This window comes from Cryptomeria japonica, chromosome 5 (assembly GCF_030272615.1).
Source record: "Cryptomeria japonica chromosome 5, Sugi_1.0, whole genome shotgun sequence".
In the NCBI taxonomy this organism is placed as follows: Eukaryota; Viridiplantae; Streptophyta; class Pinopsida; order Cupressales; family Cupressaceae; genus Cryptomeria; species Cryptomeria japonica.
Window position 1 is genome coordinate 341838081 of NC_081409.1, and position 11618 is coordinate 341849698.

Genomic DNA, 11618 nt, shown 5'->3' on the forward strand with positions numbered 1-11618 from the left:
CTGACCAGTTATGCCAATTCCGCCCTATTTCTCTCTATAATATGATTTATAAGATTATTTCTAAGCTGATAGCAGAAAGGCTAAAGAACTGGCTTGGGGGTGTCATTTCTGAAGAGCAGAGTGGTTTTGTGGAGGGTTGTCAAATCTTGGATGGAGTGATCATTGCTACTAAGACCATTCATTCTATGGCAGGTTCCAAGGAAAAAACTATGTTTATCAAGATGGACATGGCAAAGGCTTATGATAGAGTCTATTGGTCCTTTCTCTAGAAGATTCTTAAGGCCTTTGGTTTTGCTGATGAATGGATCCAATGGGTTATGAGTTGTGTTTCGTCTACCTCTTTCTCTATTATAATTAATGGAGATCATACTAAGTTGTTTGGTGTGTCTAGGGGTTTTCGTCAAGGGGACCCTCTTTCACCGTACTTATTCATTCTTCTGGTTGAGGGTCTAGGGAGATTGATTAAGTATAATGTGGGACTAGGTATTATTCATGGTTGGAGTTGGGGTATTGGCATACCTCCTCGGTCCCATTTGTAGTTTGTGGATGATACGACCCTGATAGGACTAGCTAAGATCAGAGAAGCAATAAATCTGCATAAAGTCTTGGATGTCTATCTTGTTGCTTCTGGCCAATTGATCAATGAGGATAAATCTTCCATTCTCTTCTTCAACACACTTGGAACTATTTAGTTGAGGATTGCTCATATCTTGAGATTCCAGGTCGGTTCTCTTCCCTTGACTTACCTGGGTATTCCTATCTTTGTTGGTAATCCTCCTAAGGACTCTTGGTATTGTATTCTGGATAAATTTTGCATGAAGGTTGAACATTAGACACACAGATGGTTATCCTTTGTTGGGCAGGTTCAACTGATCCAATTGGTGGTTCATACTCTTCCGATTTATAGGTGTATGCTCCAAGTGGTCCCAAAGTGGTTTGTGAAGGAATTGGATTCTTGGGTAAGGCAATTCTTATGGGCAAGCAACCTATCCTCCTATAAATGGGGTCTTATCAAATGGGACTTGGTGTGCAGCCTGAAACAGTTGGGTGGGCTTGGCTTAAGGCAGTCTACTTTATTTGGGGAGGCTTTGGCGACAAAATTGTACTAGAGTTGGTGTGTTGAATAGGATCGGGGCTAGGCTAGGATTTTGTCTTACAAGTATATGCAGAGGATCCCGAAGGAGGAAATCCCAAGATATCCTCTTGCGGGAAAAGGCCCTGCGATTTGGAGTACTCTCAAGAAAGGGGTTGCACTGATCAAAGAAGGACTTTTTTGGATCTGTAAGAGGGGGGAAGAGGTGCTTTTTTGGTTTGATTCTTAGGATGGCTACTCCCCCATTATTGATTAGTTTCCTAATTTAGTGAATCTTTGCCAAAGGTTCCTGGAGGCAGGGTGGTCTAGGGTGAGCAACTTTAAGTCTGTTTATAGGTGTGGGCAATTGGAGATGGTGCGGTGGAAGGTTCCTAATGAATGGACGGTTGTTGGTATGGAGGAAGACTACGCTGAGCTTCATGGCATTTTGGCTAGTAGATACTGTAGTTCCCTTAAGGATAGGAATAGACTTTCTTGGTCCCCAAATCCTAAGGGTGTTTTTACTATTTCCAGTGGGTACCAAGAGTTGTAGTCCCATAGATTGGAGGGGAGGGAGGTGCACTGGTGGAAATATGTTTGGAACAATTTCTCTTGGCCGAAGTGTAACTGTTTTGCTTGGACTTTGGCTTTGAATAGATGTCTAACCTGGGATAATATTCGCAAGTGTGGATTCCACGGGCCTTCCATCTGTGTTTTGTGTGGTAATGGAGAGGAGGATTCCTCATACCTGTTCTTTAGATGCCCTTTCTCGTTGCTTCTCTAGCATTACTGGTGGGGGGTGTGGAAGCACCCTTGTGTTCATCTGGATTCTTTGGTGGAGTTTTGGAGCAGTTTGGGTAGGCCTCCTATTTTGTCCTCTTTTCTCCAGATTGTCTGGTACATTGGGCCCATTTTCATACTTTGGCAGATCTAGCTAGAGAGGAATAGGAGGATCTTTAGGGAAGTCAAATTGTTAGTTCAATAAGTGTGGAATAGAATCATTGGAATGATCCAGGAGATGGTGGAAGCTAAATGTGAGGTGAATTTTCCTCTGGATAGAGGAGAGGTTGATATTGTGAGTAGGTTGGGTTTGCAGGAGATGTCTCCTATCTCAGCTTGTGTCAGGAGAGGTAGACGTGCTAATAAGAAGGTTCAAAGGGTGGGAAGATGGTTTCCCCCTCAGGATGAATCTATTAAGATTAACACTGATGGCTCCTCTCGGGATAATTCGGGTCTTGCTGGGATTGGGGGTGTTGGTAGAGATCATATGGGGGATGTGGTTTTCTTCTTTTCAGTGCATAAAGGGTAGCAGTCTAATAATTTTATGGAGGGATTAGCAATTTTTTATGCCCTGGAGCGTGCATATGAGTTGGGGTGGCGTAAGGTTATTTGTGAATCGGATTCACAGATTATTGTTAATCTGTTGATTGAGCTGAAGGTGAGTGGGATTAATTGGCAGCTGGTAGGGATTGTGCACCAGATTTTGCAAATTAGTGCTATGATGGAGAAGGTGTCTTTCATCTACATTCCTCATGAATGGAATAGAGCAGCTAATTGTTTGGCTAAGTGGGCTTCGGAACATGGTGATGATTGGGAAGTTGAGGGTTGGGAGCATCTTTCCCCTGATTACTGTCAGGACTTGCATAAGATCTTTGCTAAGGATATGGATAGTTATGAAGCTGGATGATTGTTGGTTGGGTTTGTTGTTCTCTTATGGAGCTTTGAGGCTCTGGTTTTCTTATGTAATGCTTGTTTCTGATTATTAATAAAAAATTTAACCCTTAATTCAAAAAAAAAATGCTTGAAAGGTAAGATGAGTTCACAATAACCTTCACATTAAATGTCCTACTCAATCTATGACAATTTTATTACTTTTGTCAAAGAAAAATTATACTTTCTTTCAAAAGTTTCCTTTTGCCCTTCATAAAAATGTCAAAATAATTTATTAAAAATAATAAATCAAGAAAAAACACTAAAAAAATGAATTTTATATAAAACAATACCTTAAAACATTGACTTTTATTATATGAAATCCTATTTTATTTAAGTTAATATTTAAAAATAAAAAAACTCCTAATAGATGTTGCAAATTGCAACTCCAAATTCTTTCAAAACTTACTTTATAAAAGGCAAAGTTAAACTAAAGCATAAAGCAAAAATAAAAATAAATATTTAAACAATTTGCATGTTATCCCTTGAGCTCTAACATTTAAAAAAATGGAAGAGATCATTCTTTATATAATAATAATAACCTAAGTAAAACAGCAAAAGGGGATCACGTGAGCAATGTAAAATAATTTATAAGATGGCCTTTACTCGTGAAATTCCTTTATATAATAATAATAACCTAAGTAAAACAGCAAAAGGGGATCATGTGCTATGAATGAACCGCATTTTATGTTGTAATTATTATTATTATTAATTTTAATGGAAAGGATAGACATACACTACTCCTAACTATAAGCATGAGATTCACCTCTAATTAAATAAATAAACTGTGAATTAGTTAGGTAGGTGACTTAGATTATTGGATGCCAATTGACAGCTTGCAATGGTCGTTAAAGTACATGATGTTGAAGTTGGCCCATTTTATCACTTTATTTCTACTCCCTCACAATTGTTCTTAAAACAGAAATTTATATGTTAATGTTCATTTTAAAAAATTAATTAGGTTAACAATGTTTTAAAAAAATGTCTATCTTATTTAAAAAAGTTTGTTTGAGAGAAAAAAAAAATGTATTTGTTAGGTCATCTTATAAATGTAATTGATGGAATTATCTTTATGTTGAATAAAAGTGCACATATTTAATCTTCATAAAATGATGTCTATAATGAATAGACAACATATCTTTCATATCCATAATGTTTAAGATTTTCTTTATTCATATGTTTTTCTTATAGAAAAAGAAGAGTTGATTGTAATCAAAGGAATTTTGGTTTGAGGTGACCTTGAAACCAATATCATTTTGTACCTCACACAATTTTATTGCATTACTCATTTCCTCTTTACCAAGAGATATCAACATTGTTACCAACAAATTGCAAATCATCCTACCAATAATAAGTCTTCTTAATTATTAAGTCCAAAATACAAATTAAGAAAAACTAATAATTTTTATTTTTATTTTTTTTTCTGACACATTTGTAATTAATAGAAGGCCTCCCAAAATGCATTGATTGTGGTTGGAATTGTATTTTGCACACAATTTTGATGGAAAGAGCACTCTTTAATCATTCTGTGTTAACTAAAGATATCTCAACGTAGACTCTGCTTCATCACCAACAAGTTATAATAAAAAAAATGACTATAAAATCTATCATCCTGATGGTTAAATCTTCTTAATTAAAATTCAAAATACAAATGAAAAAATTAAATATTTGATTTTTTGACACGTAATAAATAGAAGACTCCCCAAAAGACATTCAATTGGGTTAAAAACCTTTGAAAAAGTAAAGTTTGTGCAATCAAAGGCCTTTTGATTTGTAGGGGAAGTTGATCACAATACCATAAGGGATGGGGTCACAATCATAGGTCCACACAATTTAATTAAAAAGAATACTCATCAATCCTTCCCACTTAACCAAAGAGATTTCAATGTAGACTTTGCTTCTATTACCAACAAAATTATCAATTATCCTGACTAATAATTCTTTTTAATTGTTAAATCCAAAATACAAATGAAAAAAAAAAGTATTTGATTCCTTTGACACATTTGTAATAAGTAGAAGACCTCCAAAAATGCATTCAATTGGAGTTGGAATTGTACCCCCACACAACTTTAATGGAAAGAATACTCTTCAATCCTTTCATCTTAACCAAAAAGGTATGAATGTAAGCTCGACAATCCTTTCATCTCTAACCAAAAAGCTAAGAATGTAAGTTGAACTTCTATCACCAACAAGTTGTGAGAAAAAAATTGACTATAAAACAAATGGTCCTAACTAATAAATCTTCTCACAAGAAAAATTAGATATTTGATTTTTTTTGACACATATGTAACTAGCATGCCTATATTTTAAAAAAATTATCTAAAATACACCATGGATATCAAATTTTAGAAATAAAATTAAAGCAAAGAATGTAATCTTTATTTAGCACAGCTATTTGCTATTTTTCTTAAAAAATCAAAATAAAGATCATATGCACGTCAAATTTCATTAAAAAATCCGCCTTCCAAACAATTAGTAATATAATAAAAATTAAAAAATTAAAAATCCTACCAATAAAAGCAATTTTTCCTTTAAATGGTTTCAAATCTTGAAAAAAAATAGAATGCTTGCATCATTTTTCTTATATGAATAAAAAAATCTGTTGCCATTGTTAGTTGACAAAAAAACCCCAAAAGATCCAAAGTACCCCAAAAATGAATTCAAATGGGGCGGAAGAGCCTTGAAAAAAAAGGGTAAAGCCTGTGTGGGTCGAAGACAATGTTGAAGAAATAATGTTGTCTGAATTTCATCACTATTGAATGCAAGTATATGTCAAAGAATTCTGTACATCAATTTCCCTCTCAAACCAATTATGAAAAGAACAAAACCGAGAATCCTTCAATTTTCTGTTAAAACACAATCTCCATCGCCGTGGAAAAAATTAAAAAAACAAACAATAAAAAAGCCCAGGCGGGCGGTCTCATTGGGGAGAGGCGAGGGCCAATGAGCTGCTCCTGGAGATGGGCACCTGCATGCAAATTGCCACGGCCCTCTCGAGATTCGCCACAATGTCAGTCATGGAGGGCCTGTCTTTCCCTTCTAGATGAACACAATTAACAGCCGTGTAAGCGACCATTTCAACGGCCTCGATCTCGTGCGAAAGCGGGGGCCTAACACGGGAGTCAAGAATATGGTGCAATTCGTCGGACAGAATCCTGGGGACCGCAAAGTCGACCACGCTGATAGGACCGGCGGCTGGCTGCTTGAAAATGGCTCTCTGCCCGGTCAAAAGCTCCAGCAACACGACTCCGAAGCCGTAAACATCAGTCTTTGTAGTAAGGTGGTGGAGCCTGTAATACTCCGGGTCCATGTAGCCCACGGTTCCAGCGGCGGTCATCGACAGGTGCCCGCCCTGTTCTTCGGGACCCATCAGCGAGAGCCCGAAATCGGACACCCGGGCAGTCCCGGTGGCGTCCAGAAGAATGTTGGAGGATTTTATGTCTCTGTGAATTATAGGCGGGACTGCATATGTGTGGAGGTATTCGACCCCTCGGGCAGCGTCTAATGCTACTTTGATCCGGGCAGTCCAGGACTCTAAAAGGGGCGAAGTGGTGTTCTTATGCAGGTGGTCGTATAGAGCTCCATTGGGCATGTATTCGTACACTAACATTCGCTCTTCGCCTTCGTCACAGTACCCAATGAGTGAAACCAGGTGCTTGTGATGAAGACGGGATAGAAAAGCGAGCTCCGATTGAAATGCCGCTTCTTTTTCTTGGAACTTTTTCGTCACCACAATGTCACCCCTTTTGATGGCGACTTCCCGTCCGTCCCCCAATTTGCCTCTGTAAACCGTCCCGAAGCTTCCCGCACCGATTATGTTGGATTCCGAGAAACCGCCCGTGGCGTTTTCCAGGTCGCTCAGTGTGAATTCCTCAGCCCGGTCGCCCCGCTTGCTGCGGTTCGAGGAAGTCCCGCTGCGCTGCCGCCGGAATGCGCGGGATGTTTGGCGGCGCAGGGATCCAGAATGAAGCTGCGCGACCGTGGGCTGAACAGAGTTGTGAACACGCCGCTGCCTGGCGTAGAACCCGCGCCATAGGCACCATATGACCGTGGCGGCGCCCGCCAGAGCCCCAATGCAGCCTACAATGACTAGCGCCAAAAGCCCCCTGCTTAGGCCCCTTCTGACTACAATGGGTGGAACAGCGGGCGGGGGACTGGGAACCGGTGCGGGCGTTGTCAATTCCGGGCTGCAAGGAAAACAGATGTATTCTGATTCGGCGGCGCAGAGATTATCTGAATTCGGGTACTCGCCGCAGGAACATCTGGAACTCCCACAAGGCCGGGGCAGAACCTGCGGCAAGGACAAAATGCTTCCGGACCCGAACCCGCGACCTCCCCAGCACATAACAGAGAAATTCGCCGATACCAATCCACAAGTATAGTTATCACCAGCAACAATGGCTTCAAAAGAGTCCCCCCCACTATATCTCGGAGTCGAATCCCCCCAACAGACCACCGTCTTGTTCTCTTGCCTGATTCCACAACTATGCCCATCTCCCAAAGCCAGGGCACTAAACTGCCCCGCCCGTGCTTCCACAGGCCCGGACCCATTCCAACACCGCACAAAACCATCATCTTGAATCCCACAAACATCCCTTCCCCCTGCAACCACCGTTGTCATTTCGACCATTGGACCCTGGAGCCCTGAAATCTCTGTCCCATTAAGCCTCCAGCAACGCACCCTTCGGTTCCCTGTTTCAATCCCGCAAGTAAAACCTCTTCCTGCGCTGATTGAATCGAAGCTCCCGTTCCTCCCCTGTGCTTCATCTCTCCAACACCGAATCCCGCCCGTTCCGTTCACCACACCACAGACATGCTTTTCCCCCACCACAATCTCCTTCAAATCAACATTCTTGGAAATCCTCTTGGGCTGTAAGCTCGAAAGCCCAGTATCTGTATTCCAGCACAGCAAAGTCCTTCCCCCCCGCCTCAACCCGCAGAAAAACCCGTCCCCTCCAGAGACCCCCACAAACGAAACATTCGGGAAAACCATCACATTTTGCCCGTTCTGAACACATTGGATCCCGCGCTGTCCGCCGCTCAGAATCCCACACACAGTAGCCGATCCATTCCCATAACTCGCAGCAATGGTCGACATTGATCCCAGTCCATTCACACAGCCCACCAAACCAACAAAAACAAAAACCAATACCACCACCACAGCATTGAAGCCCAAATCCCCCCTCATCTGATCACCATCATCTTCTTCTCATCTTCCTCAAGGATTTCAATCCTTGAACCTAAAAAAAGGTCTCACCAAATACCTATTCCTATCAGTACAAAATCCAATCTTTATTTTTTTTTAATTGCCTCGGGGGCGCACAATGTGGCGCGTTCACAAGAACCCGAGACGGGCTCAAAATGCACACTACCTATACATTCGCACAGGCCCTTTTCTCTCTCCACGATCTTAGTCAAACCTCTCTCTTTTGACTTCTTACCGGTACGGATACACACAGTCCCGGTTGTTTTAGAGCATCGATAGCTCTGGCTAACTAACTTCACCGGCCACAGTAGTCCTCAGACCGTAGCATAATTAATTTAAAATAGTATTTCACACTTCTGCTTACATTATTTGTCCTCAACTAAGCCACGGCAAGCTTTGCATGTTTTTTCGCTATAACACGTGTTGCGGCTGCAATATTTTGTGGAGTAATAGCTGCGGTATTTAACCAGCCTACAGATGTTTGCCAAGTGTGTAACTTTTTATATAATCCCCCACAAAGGCTTCTTTCCTCTGTGGTGGGCCCCATTAACTTTTCACCTTGGGCCACAAGTTTGGCCATGGAAATGGTCATATTTTTTGTTTTTGCTTTTCGTATATATAGTTTTTTTTAATTAGATTTTCATTTGCCCGCCAACGGATAAATTGGCATTTCTATATGGGTTTTGACTTTCTAAACGCCCAAATATTGGTTGGTTATTTTAGGTTTGGAATGTTTCTATGGTATTTTTATTCAAAGGTTGGATTATAGTCGTTTGAGTAGGTTTAAGGAATATGACAAGTAATTGATTTGGAGATTGCAATAAATGATGTGAGAATTTTAAATTGATTTAGAGTTGTGATTAGTGATGTTAGGGAATTTTACTTTTAAGAATAATAAAAATATAATGAATTAGTTGATCTTGGTGGTTGATGAAGAGTTGTTGATTATTTTGATTATGATTTTTAAAGTGTAGTTTAGAATTATAATTTTTTAAGTGTAGTTTAAAATTATAAGTTTTTTATATGTATCGAAAATAAAATGATAAAGTTTGAATTGGATAGTTCTTGTAATCAAGTTGGGTTGAACCTACATCTCACAAGATTGAACTTTGTGGCATGGGATTAAATTGATTGATGTATGACATTCTCCAACACTTATCCAAGTGGTTACGATGGATGTATGAAGAGAAGGGAGGGAGGGTTTTGAAGAGGAGTTATTCTTATAAGTTGGAGTGCTTGGTTTGACTAGTTGACAAGTCAGATCAAAGGTTGCACTCATTTTCCTTCATGACACGTGAGGATATATATTTAAATGCTTTCAAAGTGGGGAAGTGCAAGATAATAGGACCACTTTTTGGACCAATTTTTTTATGTCATAGAAATAAAATGATAAAGTTTGAATTGAATAGTTATGGTAATTGGGGTTGAACACGCACTTCACAATATTGAACTTTGTGTTGGAGAATAATTTGTGAGACATGGGATTAAATTGAGTGATGTATGACATACTCCAACACTTATCCAAGTGGTTATAGTAGATGTAAGAGAGCATGTATGAAGGGAGTTACAAAGAAGACTTGAAACAACATCTTGAAGTGCCTATTTCAAGACACATGCATAAGAGCATCCTGAAGAGAAGTTATTCTTCCAAGTTGGAGTGCTTAGGTTGACTAGTTGACAAGTTAGATGGGAGGTTACACTTGTATTCTTTTATGACACATGAGGACATATTTAATTGCTTTCAAAGTGGAGAACTACAACATAATAGAACCACTTTTTGGTCAAAATGTGACAACTTTTATGACACGTGAGGACATATTTAAATGCTTTCAAAGTGGGGAACTACAACATAATAGAACCACTTTTTCGTCAAAATGTGATAAATTTTTTCCCAAAAATTAGTTTGTCATTGTTGGGGTAAAAAATTTGAATCACATGTACAAAGATTATTAGCATAGTGTAAAAATGTGAAATGTAAGATTGTGTTTCTAATTTTCAAACATATAATATATTCTAAAATCCATATGATAAAAAAAAGTTTTGTAAAATATGTATAAAAGTGATCTTTTAAAAATATGTTGAAGGTCCAAAATGCACATGTGCAACTCATAAAATAAGTTGTAAATGGAAGTATTTTTCAAAATCTTTTGTGGAAAGATGCATATGATGTCAAAGTTTGGTTAGGATATTTATTTGTAAATATTTTTAATTAATTTTTCATTGGGATTTTGTAAACCCCCTCATTAATAACCCACATAGATTGATTAGATATATTTTTTCTTTCAATTTGTTTTTTAAAATAAAGTTTATTAAATAGTAATATATGTCATTTTGAGTTTATAAGGGTTTTGTTTAAAAAATAATAAATAAATAAATAAATATTTTTAACACCAAAAATTACATATTTGAAAACTAGACATCATCATCATCTATAATGACTTTTTATTTTATCCAAAAAAATTAAAGAAGAGGTTGTCAACCATATTGATAAAGTCACTTTTTTACTCTTGTTGCTATTAGGACAAAAGTATAAAGTATGTTTGTAAATAGATGTGATAGAGGTAATTGTCTAGGGATACATATATGTAGGTGTAAATAGAGAAAGCAACTAGGGTAATGATCCCAACTTCATACAATATTATATCATTTGTCATTATCTATGTGGAAAATAATTCTATTTTTCTCTTTTTCACCATTCATCATTGAAACAATGAAAAATAAAGTCAACTAGCACACATAAGTTAATACTTTTCAAAATGGATATACACTCTTAAGATATATCTACTTAGGATTAGGTTTTTGAAACATAATAGATATGAATCCATTATTTGAAAACATAAATCAATTTTTTAGAAACTAGATATCCATTGCTTCTAAAAAATTCTTGCCCCACATTTTTCTTCTAAAAACGTTTCCAACTTTTTTCACTTACCCATTGGAGCACCCACATCAATATATTTGAAGCTAGACTCTCCATATTAGGAGTTACATTCTATATTAGAATTATTAACTACTCATGAGAGGTAGTGGATTTTAATTACGATTTTTTTGGAATGGTCTACAAAATAGACAAACTCTTTATATATAAACCTTGTTATTATATATTAACATTACTTTATATTATATTACAAAGATTTTCAAGTTTTTGAGTTTGGAGCTAACTACTTCATTAGTGGAGTTTTTCAATCTTTTGTAACTTTGTTCTAAAGTAATAATTAATTTTTATTTTAATAGATATTTTTAATTCAAAATAATTTTCCCATTTCTATATTGTGTAATGTTTTCTTGTATTTTATTTTTCACTCTTTAATTCTTCTAAGTTTCATTAAAGATATGTAAGTGTTTTAGATTGGAAGATTTATTTATTTATCACCGCCCCTGACTTATTGATATTTTACCTTTATCTTTGTTACCCAATTATGTATCAACTTATTTATTTGATCTTTTTCTTTCTTGGTGATCACATTCTATATTGACTCAAGTGACTTTATGATTTATTTTAGACATGAGATTATTGTTTGATTAAAATATGTTGACCTTTTAGTTTTATTATTTTTATTAGGATTATATGATGTTAGTTACTTTCTTTTTCATGATTCAAAATGGTTATATATTAACATTAGTTTAGAT

The 11618-nt window shown here is 37.3% G+C and overlaps 1 protein-coding gene across 1 annotated transcript; it reads right to left on the minus strand.

Annotated features, from left to right (window-relative positions):
* Positions 1-5503: 5503 nt before the first annotated feature.
* LOC131034132 (putative serine/threonine-protein kinase-like protein CCR3) lies at positions 5504-8140 on the minus strand. Its single transcript, XM_057965531.1, has one exon. It carries the CDS (start codon positions 7968-7970, stop codon positions 5703-5705), a length of 2268 nt encoding a protein of 755 aa, XP_057821514.1. The 5' UTR covers positions 7971-8140; the 3' UTR covers positions 5504-5702.
* Between the last annotated feature and the right edge of the window lie 3478 nt (positions 8141-11618).